This window comes from Halyomorpha halys, unplaced genomic scaffold (assembly GCF_000696795.3).
Source record: "Halyomorpha halys isolate HHAL.00 unplaced genomic scaffold, Hhal_1.1 Scaffold441.1, whole genome shotgun sequence".
NCBI classification, from domain to species: Eukaryota; Metazoa; Arthropoda; class Insecta; order Hemiptera; family Pentatomidae; genus Halyomorpha; species Halyomorpha halys.
In genome coordinates, this window is record NW_027106497.1 from 988,779 (window position 1) to 1,011,198 (window position 22,420).

General features: G+C 28.2%; 2 protein-coding genes across 2 annotated transcripts in view; both read left to right on the forward strand.

Annotated features, from left to right (window-relative positions):
* Nucleotides 1-722: 722 nt before the first annotated feature.
* Nucleotides 723-4,969, forward strand: LOC106682760 (18S rRNA aminocarboxypropyltransferase). The gene is made up of 5 exons (XM_014423798.2): nucleotides 723-879; nucleotides 1,013-1,170; nucleotides 2,137-2,350; nucleotides 2,713-2,877; nucleotides 4,795-4,969. The coding sequence occupies exons 1-5, from the start codon at nucleotides 768-770 to the stop codon at nucleotides 4,860-4,862; spliced, it is 717 nt and encodes a 238-aa protein (XP_014279284.1). The 5' UTR covers nucleotides 723-767; the 3' UTR covers nucleotides 4,863-4,969.
* An 8,709-nt stretch (nucleotides 4,970-13,678) lies between these two features.
* The window catches only part of LOC106682763 (uncharacterized), a 76,657-nt gene continuing 67,915 nt past the window's right edge, over nucleotides 13,679-22,420 (forward strand). The window contains exons 1-2 of the mRNA XM_014423801.3: nucleotides 13,679-13,745; nucleotides 21,790-21,823. Of these exons, the coding sequence (XP_014279287.1) occupies nucleotides 13,719-13,745; nucleotides 21,790-21,823 (61 nt within the window). The 5' untranslated portion in view covers nucleotides 13,679-13,718. The remainder of the gene's footprint in view (nucleotides 13,746-21,789; nucleotides 21,824-22,420) is intronic.

Below are 22,420 nucleotides of genomic sequence, written 5' to 3' on the forward strand. Positions count from 1 at the left end.
TCACAGCTACAAATCTGAAAATTTAAAATAATATTCAGGAATAGAGTCCAAATAATTAGATTAAATTATTCATATTCAATTTAAAAGCGTTAGATCCTAAACCATAGATTCCACGGGACCAGAGTGATCAATCTGCCTGCAGAGTGACTAAATGGAAATTGTTTTTAAAAAATCTGTCAGCGTCCTTTCTTTCTAGATCTTACAACATATCTTCAAAGACGGGAATTCATACAGGAGATGATAAATTATTCGCATAATTTTAATTTTTGAAACAGTTTAAAGAAGTTCAAAGTGGGGATGATTTTTTTTTGACTGGCTAATACGCAAGATATAAGTGCTATTCTTTACGATATGTGTCAAATGTCACGAACTAATCCCAATCCATGGGAAAATGATTATTAGGCAAGTAAACTATTTTTATTTTAATTTTAAAGTCGTTGACGATAGCATAATGTTCATAACATGTTCTATAATTTAAATTTATTGAAAAGTAAAAATAAAAACAAAACAAAAGTAGGGTTGAAATGAATCTTAACTTCATAAAAGTTTAGTCTGATTAGTCTTCTTTGAAATTTTGATTATTTCTCAAGGATGAGTCATCTCATATTGTGTAGTTATTGATTCTGAGTTCGTACCAAATATATATTATTACTGGGTATAAATAGAAATATTTTACAATATAAAAGTTTTTACCTTCATATTGAGCGAGTCGTTATCTACCTATAAAGCTTTCTGTTTAAACTACCATTCGCCTTTAACCATCCGAAATGTCTCGTGGTAATAGAAAGAAAGATTTTCATTCACGTAAAACGAAAAGATATTCAAAACAAGACGATTTGCCAAGTACAATGCAAGATTTAGCAATCAGGGATGAAACTGGTAAGATACCTTAATGTTTAAATTTGTTACGCTCCGAGAAACTTCTTATTTTCTATAAATATATAACCCTAGGTTAAAAATATATGTATTTTTTCATTTTGATAACATGAGAATTAAATGATATATTTTTTAGACGAATTTAAAGTTAACTTTCCTGTGGCTATGTGGGACTTGGGTCACTGTGATCCAAAAAAGTGTACTGGCCGCAAACTTGCTAGAAAAGGTATGATAAAAACCCTTAGGCTTCAGCAGAGATTTAATGGAATTGTTCTCTCTCCAATGGGGATCAAGGTAATACAAAGTGATTTAGGATGTCTTTTTGATAAAATTTTTCACATTAGATGTATTATGTTATATTTATGTTTATCTCTATCTGATTTGTGTCGATATATGTCACTGATATTTTTATTGACAGTTATGAATATCAATGTATGATGGATTGGTATTCTTATATATTAAAGAAATTGTTACTGTTAAGATTTTGGTAGAATATGAACGAGCACTTGGCAATTTTACCACTTCTGTGTTAATTACTATTAATGGAACACATAGATCTTCCTCTTTTTTAGCTTCAAAATATTTACATTTCATTTGATTAACTTAAGTATGTATTTCACCTCTAGTCTTATTATATTCTTGGTACTATTTTTATTTATTGATTCACAAAATAGAGTTGGCATCCATCAATGATTATAGTTTGAATTTAATGTTAAATTTTCAGTTTTATTATTTTTCCTTATCTATGTATGGCATATGTAGAAAGAGCAAGTTTTCTAATAGTAAAAATTTTGAATTCGGGTTTTAACATTGATTCACATTGAAAGGTCTCCAAATTACTAAGTTGTGCTAAACAACAGTGTGTGTGTATGTGTCTATGTGCACATACTCGAACAGCTCAGCTTAGAAACTGAAATCATTCTGTATTTAAGGTAGATGCTTGCCTGAGTTTTGAAAATATTATTTTTTTTTCACAAAAATCCACATAATGCGAAGTGCCTCTGATTTTACAATTTTTTACCATTTTCTCGGAAATGGTTCTTACAATTTTGATTATACTCATCTTATCATGAAATTAAATGGTCTTCTTATCCTCATTAAAATTGTCTGATAGGGATTAAATGCTGAATTTTAATAAAGAGTTTCTTTAAAATACTTTTCATTTTGTTTACTTGAAGTAATTAATCATCTTTCATTATAAGTAGTTTGAAACTATTAATAAATTTGAAATAAAGAATTTGATTATGAACTATATTTTAGTGTATTTCTCCATTGGACAAAGAAATTGTGGAGAGATTTGGAGCTGCTGTTGTTGACTGTTCTTGGGCCAAAATAGAAGAAACACCTTTTGAACAGATGAAAACTTCAAATCCACGACTTTTACCATTTTTGGTTGCAGCGAATCCAATTAATTATGGCAAGCCAATCAAATTGTCTTGTGTTGAGGCACTAGCAGCGCTATTTTATATAACTGGCAAGTAATTATTCGAATGAACAAGTTACTGTTTTATTTATGTAATAGGAAAGTCTGCGAGGAATTATGGATCTTTATTCAATTTATAATTTTTATTTTATTTTATCTGCCTTGGTGTGGTGTATTTAGAAAAAAAAATGTTTTTCATATCTGGAATCCTCATTTTATTTGTAAAAAATGATCCTGTCCAATATATTCCAATCAGCTGTGTACTTTAAATATTTTGTGTAACATTAGTTGATTTAATTAACTTTGTCAGTTGATGCATTTGGAATTTCCATCATTATTTTATTTTTTGATTCTGATATCTGTGTCTTATGATTATCTCAGCTTGTGTCACATTTTAAAATTTTTTATTATAGGTTTTCAAGAAGAAGCTGAACATTATTTGTCCCAATTTACATGGGGAGATAGTTTTATACATTTGAACCAGGAACTTTTGGACAGGTATGCTGCCTGTAAAGATGGGGAAGAAGTTGTAATGGCCCAAAATGCTTATCTTGCAGAGTGTGATGAAGAGAGAAATCGTATGTTTTTGTCTATTTATCTTTTTAAAAATGTAGTTATGAAAAATGGCTGTTCATTAAATTATTATTTTTTTTTTTTTTTTTATAAAAACGAAAGTTTATTCATCATCATAAAATATATTATTGATTTTATTTTAAAATTTAAAGAATGGAAGGGATAGCAAGTGTATATAATTTAGCTGTTTATTATTTTGGACATTAGGAATAAAATAAATATCTGTTATTGATACTAATATTGAATTTAATTTGTAATCTTAAATGTTCCTTTGGTTGAAGGAGCTTAGCTTCTTAAATATAAGATCACTACAGGATGAGATGTTTTTGATATATATAATCGAGATAAAATACTTTTTCCCATACAAAAGCATAAGTAGTGGTTAGAATTTGATGAAATTAATGATAGACCACTTTTGCACTTTTTCTCAATGGTACAAGTGGTGGGGCAGCAAAATTAGGTAAATTTTTTAAAAATATATCCTGAGTGAATTTTCACAATGAATAATTAGTAAAAAATTAGTAACATGGTAAAAAAAATAAAGATACAAAAAAGTATATTTCAAATTTAAGAGGTGACAGAAAACAGTTAAAAAAAACATAAAATAAATTTATTATCTTAAACACTTTTTGAGACTGGTTAATTTTTTTAAATAAATAATTTAAATTCTATCCATTTTAGTGTCAACACATTTTATTTTTCTTATAAGTCCGACGTTTCGGCCAATCCGGCCATCCTCAGGGACAATCTACTTAATACAATTTTAGAACTAAATGATTTAAAAACACAACTCCATGCAGGCTATTCTGCCTAGGTCAAAACAACAATTTCTAATTAGCCAATATTAACATTAAAACCAAAATTAAAATCATTTATCCCAGTCACTATTTGTTAAAACTTTGTCACAACAATCTTTGTTTAATTATTGTTTTTAGATCTTTGCTATTCTCACCAAAAGTAGTTATTTTTGTATGAAATTTTTATTAGGGTCCAACAAAAGCCAGTTTAAGCAACAACAACGAAACAAGTTAATTTGACCATTACAAGGCTTCTTGTCAAGTATCCAAAAATGGGTTTGGAAATTTTTTTACTTCAAATTCTTGACTGATTTCAACTACCCAAAGCTCATTTTGTTCGTCTTTTTAAATCCAATTATGTACTTTTCCCACTGAAATTGTAGAATATGCCTATTTTGTATTATTTTCAGTATTGAACCTTTGTAATTGACCATAAAAAATAATTAATCTCTCAAAATTTAAGATTTTACATTTCAAGGTAGGTAGTTTCCAAAAAAACAAATAAAATAATCAATCTTTTCTCCAAAACTGGACCTGTATTTTTAAGATTTAGCACTAAAGACATAGATCATTCTAGGAATCTATGTTATCATTCATAATTTTATTTAAAAATTACAGCTCATTAGAGATCTCATATGACTTTATTCCATGACTTTTCGTCAAGACCTCTGAGCTGATTTTTTTGCATTTGGTACCAAAGTCACCTCATGATTATCCTTGCAACTTGTCTTAACCATAAACTATTTTGAAACTAAATCCACCCCATTCAAAGTGCCATCCAGTTAGGAGTTTCATACGCCTATTAATGAAAGTTAAGGAATATATAATGTTTCAAACTATTGTGTGGTAATTTGCTTTTTTTCTTTTTATTTATTATTTTAAATAATAAACTTTTGTAATAAATCAAAGAAAGAAAAACCTGTCATCCACCATTTATGTGGCTTTCCTTTAAGATTACTGAATGTATTTTTATTGAGACTTGACACTGAAGTCATTAATCAATCCAGGATAATCCTAGGAACATGCCATTATTAGTCACCATTTAGGCTTATTGAAGGTTTTATATTTTTCCAAAAGACAATGTGAATTCAAACCATATGTTGAATTTCATTTTTCACTTTTTAGGAAGGACATTGACTCCTGACATTGAAAGTTCTTCTGAAAGTTCTGAAGAAGATGTTGAGCCAACATGATTGAGTACTTATTTTTTTTTTTTTATGAGTCTAAAATGTACATAAAAGCAGAATTGTAATATTTAATTGTAAATATTTTATTTTGATTAAATTTGTGAAATGTTCAAGGTCTATAATTTATTTATACATCCATAAAGGGTTTGGTGAAGGAAACTTCTTTTTTCACGATACCTTACTAATCATAATATTTTTCTTACTGTTCAGATAAAAAATATTTGCCTGGCATGTTTTTCATCATGATAATTGTTGAAAAATCCATTCTCTAAGTTCCCTTTACAATAACAATAATAAAAAATACCATTCTTTGTTAGTTAAAAAAAATTATCGATTGAAATTGGAAATAATGTTTATATTATTATTAATTCCTATAATATTTAGAATATTTGTAAATGATAAATTTGATGTTTTTTTCCTATTTCTTTCTATAAAATATTATTTTTTTCATTGAATTCTTTATTTTTCATTGTGTCGCCCTATGAAAACAAAACAACAAAAAATAAATTTCCAATTTTATACATTTTTGCAAAAGAAATTGGCCTTTTAATTCTGTTTTAAATATTTAACTAACTCTAGGTATAGAGCTGGCAAACACTCTCTAATTAATATTAAAAGTAATCTGTTAACATCAAACATGTTTTGTATTGAGTTTGAGAGGTATTTTTGATAAAGTTAGAAGTTTGTCAAAATGTCTTTTTTAATCAGAAGCACAAGATTTATATTAAACTACAGTAATTTTAGAATTACGCTCTAATCCCTCCTTTAAAAGACACTTCAGCAAAACTAGTTGATCTAAATTTAATCTTCTAGCAATTACATCTAACAACTAAATCACCTAAGAATAGAGAAATACTGAAACAACTATAATTTTGATTTATGGATTAAGCAATGATTGCTCGATAGCTAGAAAAGTTAGCTGTTAAGTAATCATTAACCTATTGCATTGTGGTATTAATGCCCTATGTGATATTACATTTAAAAATCCTGCACCAAAAATCAGAGAGTGCCTAGATTTATTCTTTATTACCAAAATCAAAATGGGCCAAATATCAAAGTGGAAGGCAAGATCTAAGATTCTCCAACAATTTTAACTGCATTTCCCAACCTATGCTCATGGGAGTATTCCCTGGAAGTTGCCCTTTTCTAAGATACTTTTGCAAAACTGATATCTCTAAGTGACTTTTACCATAAATTTTGAGTATATTAGCTTCTTGGAATAATGCAGAGTAATAGGTTCTTAAATGTTCTAATTTTTCGGGGGAAAGTGGAAAGAGGGGACCACTTCCCTGAAGCTAATAAAAAAAATGATTTTCTTGAAAAATAGTTTCTATTACATTAAAATGTAACAGGAAGTTTTACTATCATATCTTTAATTTGTATTTCAAAAAACAAGATATTTGAACAGTGATAAATAATAAATTATTTAGATCGATATTATTGATTAGGTCTATGGTACAGAGGTGCTTCCCACTCTCCTCAGAAAATTCCTATCCACTAATAATAAGGAATGACAGGATTAAAATAATATAAATTTATGGACTCAAAGAGGCCCTAAAATACAATATTGATTGTTACTATAGTTTCTCTACTATCAATATTAACATCAACAAAACAATAAACTATGTTGTTACAAAAGGTGTTTTTAATATTTATGATTATCAGAATCCGTTTTGATCTAAGCTTATAAATTTTTTTGATAAGCTTATTTAACATATCAGTACTACCAAAAGAAAGTAGGATACTGCATTATTTTTTTCTCCGTAATTGAATTAGCACAAATAATGACCAAAATAAAGAAAATTGAGTTGACACTGATGTTTCAAAGTGTGGAAAACGATAGCCATTTGGTTCGCCATGTTGTGGATAGTGAACAAGTAGCCTGTGCCTGCTACATCGCGGTGACAGTTGGTCAACCTGCTTCCGGGGCTTACCGTATCTAGGCCAGATAGTTCACGGTCAGCTGCCGATCTGGTCAGCTTGGTACGTAAGTTAGCGAAATTAATTTAACTTAGATTTAGTGATAAATGATAATATACAAGTGAGCAATGTTTCTATTTTATTGTGTAGTCATTATTTAATTTTAGAAGATAACATTAACTATCATTATTGAGAGTTGAAATCTCGGATAAACAGGACATTCATTGAGTCTTACACTGTTGTTTTCTTTTCAGAGATCTTTATAAACTCGTGATTAAATTATAATAATTTTATTCCTTTAAAACATTCTACTAGCCATTAATATTACATAACTAGTTAACCACATACCAGTTAACTTAGTTTATAAATATACAATGAAACTTTTTGATAACAACTTATTCTTTAAAGGGACACTAATATTAATATGTCAATTTTACATGGAAATGGGACTGGAATATATTATTAAAACAATGCTTTTGAAACCTCTTTGTAAGGGACCCTCTCGATAGCGGACGTGGACAATGCAAATTATCCAATATTGGTTTTTGTCAAGAACACTAAGAATTTATTTCAAATAATTTTCAAGATTAGCATGGTTTACTACTATTTAAACCAACTCGCACCCGATCCTTAATCTTATTTATCCCATTTACTAAGGAAATTATTTATTTTAAATATTTATTTATATTTGTTTTAATTTACTAACCTTCTTTGAAGTTACAACATTTCTTCTGCATCTGAAAGTCTTACATTTAAACAAAAACGTTTTTGGTCACTATGTAAAAAGTGGACACTGAAGTATAACTGAATTCTCCAAAAAATTAAATTTATGTAAAATAATGGTGTCTAATATCTTGAAATACTGTGTGGGATTTCAAAAATTGTTTTTATTTTCCAAAAAAGTTTATATAAATATTTAGCTTGAATTATAATGATGAGAGATAGTTGACCGTGGATTGTGGATAAATTATATGATGAGAAGATATTTGGAGGTAAAAATACGTTAGTATATATATATAATTCATGTAATATATAGTATATATATTACTATAATTAATATATAGTATATCGTATATACTATACGACGAATAGTTTTTGAAAATGTTAAAAAATACGTTATATATATAAAATATAACGTATTTTTTAACATTTTCAAAAACTATTCGTCGTCACCCTCTTTCACGTTTTCCTCTTTTAAATATTTTTTGCTTTTACCCGCATGTAACGTTTCCTTCCAAATACTTTGGCGGCGCGGAGCTTACGTGGCTATCTGATTTGCTTCTGACAGGTGTATTTTATGTTTTATTCTCTTTTTTTCCTATCTTTCTATTACCCCCCCTCCTTCTTTCCTTTTCTTAATTTTCCTTACCCACGTTATTAGTTAGTTATTATTGTTATGTTTCCTATTCACTTCTTTTGTCTAACTTAACTTCATATTTTGTTTCTTTATTCTAATATTATGGTTACACATGTTTTCTTTCTCTCAATTTCATTTTTTCTCTCCATAATTTTAATTTTTAAATTATTAATAATCTAAAATATTCATATTCCTTAGCATTATTTAAGTTCAAATTTTTATTTTATTTCCGTAACTTTGTTATTTTTACTTACTTCTTCAATTATCTATATATACATTTTATTTTCCAATTCTTTCATCACTTTAATTTTATTCTGTACAATTATTTATTTTATGTCATTCTGTTTATATTTTATTTTTATTTTTCGTATTCATTCGTTGTTATCGTGTTCTGTGTTCTTAGCCCTGATGAAGGCTAGAAATTCTTGCCGAAACGTTGGAACTATTATATAAGTTATTTCAACTTATTCGAGTTATAATTTGACCGCACCCTCCTACCACCTTCTCATTATTTAGCTTGAATTAATTGAATACATGTGTGGATGGAGTTCTTATGTGATATTTGAGGAAAATTAGAGATTTTGCTTTGAACAATATTTTAAATATTCCTTCATAGCACGTTGTTTAATGTTGCAAAACCATTAATCTAATTTTTATAACTTTCTGTTGTAGATCTCAGAAGTTAAAAATTTAGTTTTCCGTCTAAAATAAGAATAAATAAACATTCGATAATTTTTTCTTAGATTCATATATTTGTAACATGTCACCTTCAGCCACTTCGATTTTTTCTAAATTTAATTTTTGTGACACCGTTGTATAAGAATCCAAAATACCTGATCTTAATTTGGTTATAACCACTTCTTTCAACAAAAACTAGAAAGAACACACTGAATTATAATGGATTTTGACATTCTAATTTGAAATTTATTTTTCTTATTTATAATTGAAAAGATTAACTTCCTTTCCTCCCCTCCCCCAACGTTAATAGTTGTTTTATGAAGTGCAGCGTTATCAGTTTAATAGATATATAAAGATTAATTGCTGGAATATAGACAAATTTTTTTAAAACGTTTTCATTGGATGTATAGTTGTCATGAACGAAACGGTCGTTATTGTGTATTCCTTAACATTTTGTCAGCGTTTAACCAAAACGATCAGAGGTTCTACCTACTGTAATACGTTTCGTCAAAAATTATAATAATTGGAAACAATATATAGTTTACTTTGGTGTTGAAAATATAGGTTGGGTGGGAGGGCGAGGTATAAGTGGCCACTTGCTCTGGCTGGACAAAATTTGTGAGGATTTATTTCAATGAAAATTTTAATTTTATGTACAAAATATTAATTTTAAGTACAAAATGTTAATTTTAAGTTGTTAGTTATTTTAATCTTAATTGAGTCACTAAGCTGAGTTAATGTTATGAGATGGCTGTGTTTATTTCTTATATTTCCAATATATTACCAAAATCACTGTTGTTATAAACCTCTTAGGAGGGGGGAGGGAGGTGCTTCCGGTTCTGGTTTCCTGACTACTTTTATAGTTATTATTGTGCTCGGGTGTGTGGCACGTTTTCTCATTTCTCTAATTAATAAAAAACATCAGTTAGACACCTTCCTTATTGAAAATATTAAAAATATAATGTATAATAATTAAAATTTCTGACAAATCAATTCGACTTGTATAAAAATAAAATTTAGCAATAGTAAACCGTATCATTTCTTTCATAAATTCATTCTAGCTTTAATAATATCACATTAACAAATATGTAAATTTTATTTTTTACGAGGTTGAGCGTGCTTTATATATTTATATTAGGCATTAAAAGCCAGTTCTGACATAAAACTAAAAAAATAAAATTCTCATTTTTTTGTTGTTTATTTTATGATAAATTTATTTATGAAAATCTAAAATCTTTTTTTAGTATTTAAAAAAAAATTATAATTACTTTTATTTTATTTAGCGATTTGATTATAGATGTGTCTCTCAACCAATTTTGTTAGGGAACCACTGTCAGTTAATCATGGTTTATTTTTTATGTCTTCAAACTACCATATATTTTTCGTACATTAATCGATTATTGTTTTTATGGCTAATATATATTGTTTTTCGATTCAGTTATTGCAGCCTTCAAACTTTTTCCGCCCCCATTCTGTCTTCGTTTCTCATGTGACTCAGTTGACTCCTGTGTGAATCTCCTTTTCAGCTCTTACCTCTGATACTTTTGTGTCCTTAATCTAATTCTGTCGCTTTCCCTAGTCTGACATAAGGATCTCTAAACTCAAAATGTATACTTAAACATGACATTTTATTATATTTTTTGTAATTAAATTGAAAAATGTGAAAAAAAAATCTGTACACGCTGATATTTTTTTTAAATTGCAGCACCATAATACCAGTTTCTGGCAGCGTAAAATGTTTATAAGAAAAAAAATCGAATCGGCCGAGTCCGGAGTCACTTATGCTTAAAAAAGGAGGTTGGATTGAGACAAAATCAAATAGAATGAGATTTTTGAGATTAAGTAAACTAAAAGGGACCGTTGAAATAAAAATCGAATTCATTAAATTGAAAAAGGATTAACCCAACATTAGAAATTTATTGAAACCTCAAACGCAATAAAATTTATTGACAAATGGTAATTTTTTGTTTGTTTTCATATCCTTCATAAAATAGAATTTGTGCTTCTTCAAATATATATAGTACATAAAATGCTGAACAGAATTCGGATTTTTAAATCTACCATGTCGTTGTTTATTGAAAATGACAAAGGACAGTCTCTTAGCATGATAGTGATCCCTTAGCATTTTCTTTTTGGCAGAGTGGGCCAGCGTAATAGATCTTAGATGTTTTTAGCTTTGAGATTATCTCTCTTATTCTTTTATAGACGTAGTGTTCACCACTCTTGTGACACACTATTTTGCTATGAGAAAATATAAATTCGGAATTGCCTTTGGCAGCCAAATAATCTCGAAATATACGATATGCAATGGATGACGGCTTAATAATTCAATGAAGATGTACTATTTGAAATTCACGAAACTTATACCTCATACAGTTCATTTTGTATTTCATCAGAGATAATTCCTGCCTTTGTTTTCCTAGATTCAATCAGTGGCCTAGAATATTTAAATAATCATAATATGAAATAAAAGATACCACAACTAAGCAGCAAAAAACAGTACGTTTTAAATAAATTTAAGCGTTTAAGAGTTTAAAAAAGTCAGTGTAAGGTGGTTTATCATACGGATTTTTCCGAGCGTCTATTGTTTAGCTGCCGCCGTTGAAAAGTAAAATCAGTGAAAAATCATGACGGAAACATTTTTATTTGGGTGGTAAATAGGTTGCCCCAATTTCTTTGAATTTATTCTTACTATGTGGCTTATGTGAGTGTGAAAGAGGACGCAGGAGCAAGCTGCTTATAGTGCTTTGTTGGAAGTAGGCGTTTGGTAAGGAAAGTAACTTCAGATTTAATTGTATTGCAAATAAGCTTGCTTTATTTGCGTTAGTGAATAACATATTGTGTCAATGAGGATGTGATTGTGTAGAAAATATAACTGTAGCGATATCGAGATTATGGTATAAATAAATATTTTATGATATTTAAAAAATAAAAATATCACAGCCATAAATAAATAACATTCATTCCAATACCTCGCCTTTTTGAATTCAAAAGTTGAAGGTCTGTAATTCTGCTAACTTTAAGTAAAAAACCGAAAACACTTTCATCAGCTCTAAAAGAAGAAGCCCGTTCCTCTGACATCGAGGCAATCCTCAAATACTGAGTAGTCTTTAAAGAAATCAGTGACACTGCCGAATGAAAAACGAGATGGATTAGTTCCGGCAATTATATTTGCTTTGGAAGAAGAAAATGACAATATTTTGGATAATTTTAATGCCATCCAGGATCCATAAAGAAGATTCATAAACAGAAAATTGATGACATTTCACGCCGCCTGGGTTCTAATGAGATGATTATTTATACAAAAAGAAAATATAATTTTGCTTGGAAACTCTCCATATATAGGTCTGACAAGAAAATATATTTTAAAAACTGTTTTTCTTTCATTAATAATTTTATATGTCTGTAATGAGGTAATAATACCCTCATTTGCGTAAAAATAATTCTAATACAATTATTTTCGTATAAAAAATAAATAAACTTTCTGGGATATTATATTAAGGAATGAAGCATCAGTTAAAATGTAATGTACAATTATATTAAATGCAATTAAATATTAACTAATTATTTAAATGTAAATATTATAAGTTTTGTATTTATAGTTATGATATTTGCTTTCGAAAAAAATATTTTATTTTATTTTTGTTGTTTTTTTTTTTTGTTTTTTTTTTTCAATTCTATATACGGAATGTTGTTATTTCACAGCGCTGGCCATCTGATGAGAGCGGGGTGGCTGAATGGTAAGTTATCCAGCTACTCACTGAAAGGACGTGAGTTTGAATCCGGCTGTGATAGATAATTAATTATTCTATTAATGTAACCGAGAGTCAATCCGGTGGGCTCTGTAGCTCTCCGGAGTCCACTCAGTCTTATAAGGTGGGTACCCTTAATTGGTGAAAAATCAGCCGGTCGAGCGCGATTCTAACCAAAAATCACCTCCTTGTGAAACTTTTCCACTGAGGCCTTCAAAATACTTCGGTAAAAATAAAAGTACAATTAGCAAAAAAGTACTAATTTAAGATCCCTTGTTTTAAGTATTTGCAATTAATTTATTTTTAATTATAAATTCAAAGACCATTATATATTTAAATTCTGTAATCTTTTTAAAATTAATCTTAATTAAAAACTAAATTTTAACTGTTTTCTCAGTATTAATTTTGTTTATTTTCTTTATATCTTTTAAAAATATTATATTACATTTAATATTTTATTACATTTGAAGACCTGAAACTCAGGTCGAAACGTCGGCATAAAATAAATAAATATGGTTTTGTTTATTTATGTTGTTCTTTGCTGACCGCACCCCCCGACAAACTTCTTCAAGAAATATATTACATTTATATTATTATATTATATTTCTATGATATATTTATATTATATTCGTATCTTTTATAATTTTATTTATTATAAATAAACAAAATGATAATAGAGATAAAGACATTTAGCTGTTAAATAAGTTAGGCTAAAAAGTGCTTTCCTTATAAGTAAATTTTAATATTTTTCACTAGTCTTAAATTATCCCATTCAATGTTTTTTTTTAGTGAGATGTGAAAACGCGTTATCTTATTATATTATATTAGATTGTAGTTCCTAAAAATACAAATCGCATTCCCTTTGTTTATCCTGGACAGATATGAATCGATTTCCAAATATCTCTCATCCCAAACCCCTATTCTTCTCAAATTGCTTGCGTTGAGTTGCCCCTTAAAACCGCCCTAGTACCTCTTAAGTTGAATACTTATCCTAAATCCGAAGTCGTTTATGCTCACCGAGTGCTCTACTTCTCTTGAGGAAGGAAGCCCCTTCCACTCCTTCAGGAGGGGGTGGGTACCGTCTTCTCCAGTCTTCTGGCTCCAGTATCTCTCTACCATCGATCGCAACAGGTGTCTTAGTCCGTCCGTTCTATAATGCTTGCGTTTTTCGTCTTTGCGATGGTGAGTTTTTTATATATTTAGTTCATCTACTAGTTCTAGCAAGATGTTTTAGAATTTCTTTAGATAGCTTTACATTCACTATGTATTTGTAATATTGAAGTATTTTATATACTTTATTGAGTTGTGGGGTTTTATTTTTAAAAAAATGAAGCATTTTTCCTAAATTCTTGTATTAAATTTTAATTCAAATTTAAATGTATACGATTTTAGTTGTAATATTTTACTATACTCGTTAAAGGTAAACATTTTGTTTGCTTATAAAATATTTTATTTACTTTTGCTAGTTTATTTCTCATATCAGTTTCTTGATTAAGAAGTATCGTCATTAAACTTCTTAAAAAACAAAAAAAAAAAACAATAATAAGTTTTCTATACTACAAATAATTAAATAAAATAAAAATTAACATAACATTCAACAAAAATCTTGTCTCAATAATCGATTATTAGGATACTTGTATGCGTACATGTATATTTTTTCGAGAATTCTTACCAGATGTCTCTAGAATGAAGTATTATTTTATATTTATTTTTTTAAATGACATAAAAATTTTTTTCAGACTTAAGAAGTATCATAGGTTAGACGACGATATACAATTATATGATTAAAATAAATTAAACTATAGTTGATAACTGAATTTGAATAAATGATTAATAGCATAAGTATACGATACAAATTTAATATGTTGAAATAATAATAAATAAAAAGTACATACAAAATTAAATTTTATATTAACCTAAGTTTATATTTATATACTAGAGGAATTTTATTTTATGAATGATCTACGTTGCATAGAATCGTTGAAAATGCTTTTGGTAAAATTAGTTGTGAAAAAAATGAGAATATAAATAAACAAAGTATAAGTTAAGTGAAATTTCTGATGATGTACTCCGTTCACAAAATAAACTTATTACTCCTCACAATGTTATCAAAATACAATAATACGTTGAGCCGGACACTAAAAAAAAATGTTTAGATGCTCAGAAACTGGCAGATGTTTTTCAATATTTTGAGCTCGAATTGTTCTAAACATTCTTTTAATATCACAATGTAATTTGAGCAATAAATGCTATGAATTGGATAAGTATTTAGACCAAAATTTTATTATATAAGCATAGATGTTCAAACCAAACAAATTTTATACTATCATTTTCAGGATCTCGAGCTCGACTTGTTTCAAAACATTCACGCTATCTAGTTGAATAATTTGAACCAACAAAAATAAAAATCAGCTGAGCCGTTCGCTTAATCGCCGTGTAAGTATCCTATGTCCAACCATGGCGTTGTGGAAGCTATCCTCAGAATTAGATTGGACCCCTACCTGATTCCAGCGCTATCTCAAAAACGGGTCATTTCCAGGCTTCAAAACTCTGGTCCTAATTTACGTTCTATAGGAACATACTTGATTTTAAATGTACGTGTCGAAATCCATAACACTTAATTTTTACCATCTCGATCCACCATACACAGATTTGAAACTCTCACTTTTTTAAATATCTTTTATCAAAGCTCAAGAATTGTCAACAAAGAAGTAAGAATTTAAGAATATTAATTGAGATTCTTCATTTCTCTATGAAAACCCGTTTGTTTTGATACCTCAAAGCCATCGTTCCTGAGAGCCGGAAACGATTGTTGCGTTAAATGTAATTGAGAAATATAAAAGCACAAATTATAAGTTAAAAATTAAAATATTATTTCAGGATTTAACTAAAAAAAACGGAAATACTTTATTAAAAACAAACCCTGAACAGAATCTAGACAAACAAAATTGAGGGAATGAAAACAATGAATATATATTTTTTAAAAAAAATTCTATAAATTTTCTGCTTTATTTATTTTGATATGTCAGCCGTGGATCTAGTTGGGGGTAAGGAACCTTCTTGGGGCACATCCAGCCTTTATAAGGTAGTTTGTAGGATAATTCAGGCGAATTCTGAACAAATCACTTTGTATGTTAAGAAACATTACTGAGTTATCAGGTACCGTAAGCAAGGCATTTCATGTGCTGTAGTGGTAAAAGTATTTTTTTTTTTTATTAGATCGAATTAAATATTTAAAAACCAAAACAGACGAACTATTTTGTCAAAATATTTATTGATAAAATTAGAACTATAGTTATAACAACAATCTCTAAGTTCAAAATATATTGAAGAAACACGATGGTACTTAGTGAAAGAAGTGGAAAAAGTAATTCAAAAGGAAAAAGAGGAATCGAGGAGCAAATAAATTCCTGTTGCAGCGAAATCGAAAAAAACGGGAAAAAAAACAATAACGAAGTGCTGGAAAAAGACAGTAAAAAAAAATCATTGTGTACCATAATAATTAAATAAAAGAGCCATTATGATGAATAATGTAATAAAAAAATCGATTAATGTTTTCAGCAAACTATCTAATATATTTTTTCCTATTAGGCATTTATTAAAACATTATATCTAATAATAAGATTCTTGTGATATTTCTAAATATATGTTTATACTGAAATTTTTCGAACGATCACAATACCTCTCATTACAAATATTCCACTTTTAGATAAATGAGAATAAAAAAAGAAGTTATTCAGTATGTAAATAATAAGCAGTCATGTGTGAAGAAATTCGCCAAAACATTGTATTTTGTAGTGAACCAGTAGTGTTAGTAGTCAACAGTAGTGTTAAGTATCTTGAAAATCCGCAATATTTTCTCTTACTATATAATCTTTATATATGTAAATGAAAGTAATGAATTTTATGAATTTGATGTAGCTGTACAATGTATATTACATTTGAAAGGTATTTTGGTACAGTATTGCCTCCCATCGTTAGGATTTTATCCATATCTAACTTTATTAAGGGGGAAAACGTTGTTCCAACTATCATTAAATTGCGTTTATTGGAACCTAAGTCTCGCGTAGATTGATTTAGTCGTTATTGGAATTATTACTATTTCAGGAAATTAAAAAAAAAAACCAACGAAAGAAAAAAGCTTTTAAGATAGAGCGTTTTACCCTTTAATCGCTATAAAAATTCATATTAATGAGTTTATTGAGGTGCAAAAATTAAAATAAACTTTGTTTCTCCCTAAAAACAATTTTACAAAACTTTTTTTTTTTGCTAGATTTATTTATTGATAGATATTACAATCTGCCACACAGTTGTGGGCAATAGGTAATAGTGATGAATGATCTCATATATACTAAAATAAAAAAATAAATAAATAAAAAAAAATCAAAAAAAAATCTCTGAAAATATATACAAACAAAAGAATAAACAAGATCAACATATTCAAACTATCTGTATGAAAAATAAATAAATAAAATAACAATGATAAAATAATATACAAAACTTAGCAAGTTCAATCGGTCCTTATTGATTAAATAATATACTATTATTATAACACAGTGTAAAAAAAAATATATATCAAAAGATTTTTCTTGTGGAGAATAAAGAAAAAAATTCTAATTAAAGCCATACAAAATCAGTAAAAGCTTACAGAAAAGTTGGCCACAAAGGCAGCAGTAAGTTAGATTCGTTTTTTATATCTTTAAAAACCTAAAATTATTTAAATAAATCCAAAAAAAATAATATAATAACTTTGAAATACATAAATAGGAAAGGATGGAAACAATAATATTAAATTATATATAATAATGATCTTCTTAGCCCATTTGAATGAACTCTGGAACACGTGTCCAATATTTTTGGATGTATATAATGTAATGATCGATCTCTTTTCTTCTCGGCTCTCAAAACTAAGATATCATTTCCCAGTGAAAACATTATTAACAATAAGTAAGCATGACTCAATTTCTATTTATGCTCATGTTGCATCTTAATAGGTGGATTAAATACATAGGAATAAATCAAATAAATATGAACATATTCACTTACGTGTCAGCATTTAATTTACTGCAGAATAGATTTCATGAAGTGAAAGGAATATGGTCCGGGTGCGGTCAAAAAAACTCAAATAGTAGAATTATACTATTTTAATTATTAATTATTATTAATTTTAATTAATTCATGAAGTGGTTTTTAAGTTCACATTTGATGATAATCTTTATAAAATGCAATACTTAGCATATATATTATTATACTCACTATTTTGTGGACTTGATAATTTGTACTGAGGCATTAAAAAAAAAAAAAAATACCATTTCAAATTAATTTCTTATATAACGAAGATTTTTTCTCGTTACGTAAAACGTTCGATATAATTTTAAATTTTGCCTCACAAGAGGCAAACATTCTTGAAAAGTGACCTGTCAGAACCTTGACAATGAGAAGTGATTTCCCGAGACAGGAAAACACCACAATGTGACCTGGATTGAGGAAAAGTATATCATTGTTGTCTAATTAACGGGGGCTGACTGCTCGAAGAACAGCTCCAATTAAGGTCCTCTGATTTAGATTTTTAGAGAAAAAAGAAATAGATCTCTTGATCTTTAAGATTCGAGGAATAAATGATTTATTGAACATTCATTCGGAATAGTACTTCATAGGTATAAAAATACAGTATATCTACAATGACTATATATATATAATACATAGTATATCTACAATGACTATATATGTACAATATGTAGTGTATCTACAATGACTATGTAACGCCGAAATATATATCCGGCAGTTTTGGTACTTACGGGTTTTTTTGTTTTATTAATAATAATATGAATGACTGAAATATTTACATTCCAAAAAAATTTTTAAAATCGTATTGGGTCCCTTGTCAACTTACACTTAATTTCCTAGACTTAGCACTTCTCTTTTTAACGGGTCACAATTATCTTTGCTACGGGCTCAGTAGAGACTGATGTTTTACCATAAATAAAGATTTATATTAATAATTGAACAAAAAGAAAAAATAACGGCAAAGAGAAACCTCTTAATGAAACTAAAATAAGAAATCCCTAACAATAAATAAATAAATCAAAAAATAAACTTTGTAAGAATATGGTCAGGGTGGCGGTCAATGAAAGTATAAAATAGTAAAGATTAACTATTTATTGGTTTATAAATAAATAGTTAAGCTTTATTATATTTTTTTAATATCTTCCTATTACACAATGTATTACATACAGCAAACTACAGTTAGAGAGAAATTAAAAACTCATTAAAAAAAACCTAAATTATACTAAAGAAATTTCATTACAGAGAGAATTTTGAATACCGACCATACCACATCGTAAGCATTTATTAAATAAATTAAAGGTTCATATTACAAAATAATTATTTCATTAAATGATCATTTGGTCAAATAACTGTCTGTTCTTATTTTGTGGTATTTATTTTATCATAGGCATATTATACATTTATTTAATCCAATTCAAATTGAACGTGATTAGACGCAGAAGAATGTTATTCTGCAATGTAGTTTCTACAGTTTGAGAAACTGCAAAACCAAGCTAATAATTCAATTTAGACTTATTAGGTTTTGGAGAAAACAGTATATGTTTATAATGCCGGGAAAAAAGAACTAAAAATGTCATTTTCGCTGAAGCGCTGTAAATTTTCTCTAAAGTTTTAAAACACATCGTGTTGGTAAAAAAAAAAAAATAGTTGCTATTATACTGAAGAATCATTCTCTCAAGAAAGTATTATTTTAATGATAGGTCCTATTGTTTTCCTCGTATATTTTGGATGCAATATTATTAATCACTATTATCACTTTACTAATATGGCTTGCCAATGTACTCTTTATTTGTATAAAAAAAGGGATTTATGGTTCAAGTTTGACATGGGTGAAATCGCTAGGATATGATAAACTTCAGTTGATTTAATGAAATAATCTAATTTTTTTTAAATTATTTATTTTATAACACTCAGCTACTAAGTTACTATTTCATTATAGGCTAGTGAAGATATGGTTTAGTAGTGGAAAAAATGGATACGGGTTTAAAATTTTGGTTTCAGGTGTTGTTTTAATTTCTTCGGTCTAACACGTTGCGAAACACAACGGTCGTGTCTTTGCACTTACCTACAGGAACACATAGTTCTTGAACATAATGGTATAAATTCCTAAGCTGCTAATTTGCTTTTCATAAATGATCGAAGAAAGGACGGTAGGCCTGCTTTCTCCCTCTTAGGAAGGACTAGAGAGGAAAGGTAAAACACGGCCTGTGAAAAGGATCCTGACACAGTTCTTGTACGACAGCCGCGGTATTGTGGCCTTTCTTGGGAAGGAAAGGTTTCTTCCATTGAGCCGACTCTGCTAGTGGAGCTGCGAGGTTATTTCTTTGGTGTTAGTGGTAGTTCTACTGGAGTCGTTATATATCGATATGAATCATAAACTCCAACTAGTCCAATGCGAATTTTATTTGTGTTATTGAACGAGGAAGAATTATGAAAACTCATACTTTTTATCAGTTTTAAGTCGGCGCCGACCTTTTTCAAAAAGCTCTGAATTAAAAAAATAACAGAATAGCAGATTTTAGCTTCAGTTTTTAAGTATAAAAATTATGTTCTGAAAGAACAATAAAAGATAAAAGTAGGCATTTTTTTGTATCATAAAGATACAAAATCACCCTTATTTTATTTGAATCTATATATTATTGTGAAATTAAATTTTTTTTTTAATTTATGAAGAAATATGGTACCATGGATATAAATCAAAATACCAATATAATATAAAATATTATAATTACTGATCCTGAAGATGGGGAAGAAGTCCCAAAATCATAGATGAAAACATGTGTATGAAATAAAGGAATTTTCACAAAAATATGTTGAGCTCCGTGAATCTCACAGCTGTCATTTACAACTTTTGCTTTGGGTTGAGATTAATCCATCCTTGTATCATCAAAACTGTGATTTGTGATCGCCGTACTTCCCTATACATATTTATTTCCTATATAAATAAGTAAAAGCAAAAAAGAAATATATTGGCTGTTATTAAAATGATCAGATATAAGCTTCACTAATGATATATTGCTGGAAGAAAACGAGAGGACAAGCATCACTAACTAAATCAGATACTTGCTCATAAGTCCATTTAATAATAACTTTAATAATATAATATTCCATTGTTTACCTCATTATAATATTTCTATCTATTTAAATTAAATAAAAACAAAAGAATAACTTGTCTGTAATCAAAACACAACGTTAAATATGAAACTTAACAAAAAGAAATAATTCCAAAACTATACATTTGGTGAGTTTTTGTCATTATATTTCTTACATTACCAAGATTTATTTAAATATTTACCAAATTTAATTAAATAAAATATTTTTAATTAATTATAAAAATAAATTAAACCGCTACAACCCTTGAAGGGTCAAGGGTGCAGTACCTACTTTGTAAGGAAGAACTGTTACTAGATCAATGGTTGTGCAAGGAGGTGATTTGGTCAGAATTACGTACGACCCCCAGGTTTTTACTCGATTAAGGGTACACTTCATACTGCTGGGTGGACCCCGCAGGATTCCCGAACCCGGGTTTTTGGGGTTAGAGTACACAGTACTTTACCACTGAGCTAACCTCTCCCAAATTAAGATTGAATTATTAAATTAAACTTTAAAAATATTTATATATAATTATGCGTTCATTGATTTTGATCTTGTAGGATGATTAATAGTTGACCTTATATAATAGATTATAGGAAAATGAGCTGGCGGTCAATGAAGGTACAAAATAGAAAAATAAAATGTATTGGTAACCAAAAATGGTTACTAGTAAATAGTTTTTTATATCTTCCTATTTACTTCTTAATCTATAGTTTTTGTTTTATTTATATTTTTCCAATATGTGAGATTATGTTTACGTTTTTAATTGTTTAAATATTGGTCATTTGTCATTGGATCTGAAATATTGCACCGTTTTAGGTTGTTAATTCTATGTAAAACATTCCTAATAAAGAAAACACATGAGAAACGTTTCTATCCCTATTTCTTTTGAAAATTTATTAATTATTATATATTTTTTAAACTATATTATTATTGTATAATGGAGCAACTAAGTATCCACTATCATACATCAGAAAAAGTTGGAGTTTTATTTATGAATATTTATCTTTTAATTCACTGCTGGTCAGATTACTGAGATGTAGTAATGTTTTTATTTTGGTTACAGGTGGGGACAGTTACCGTCGCCCAAGATTATGATGGTAAGTCATCATCTGTTTCATTAGTTTATTTTATAAACTATTAAAAATATTTCCGATGTCACCTATTTCCTGATCATCATAAAGTATTCAAGAAACGCTGAAAACGCATTTTCTCACCAATTGTTGGTTCACCACAATTTATTAATTATTTGTCAGCAGTATCTCATTTCAATTCATTTTATATTTATTGATTAACTGGCAATATTTGATTACCTTAAGAAAATAAATATGTATGAATATATACAACTAATTTGATTTCTTTTCATCTTTATTACATCAGTTAATGTCACTTACTGTTATAGAATCAATTTTATTTTATTTATATATATATTTTTGATATTAACTATTGCTATTATATCAGCTAATATATTCTAGTACAGACATTTATATGATATTAGAGATACTCTAAGATTAAAGATCAGTCTTTACTAGCATAGTGGGAAGTGGGATTATATACTCAGTTCTTTAATCCTAGATATGTGACATGTGGTTTAGCTTCCTGTACTTTGAAACTTCCAGGTATATTTTAGCTTTCATCCCCTCACCCGCAATGATCATTTGTAAGATTGACCATTCTTCCGTATTAGGACCTTCATG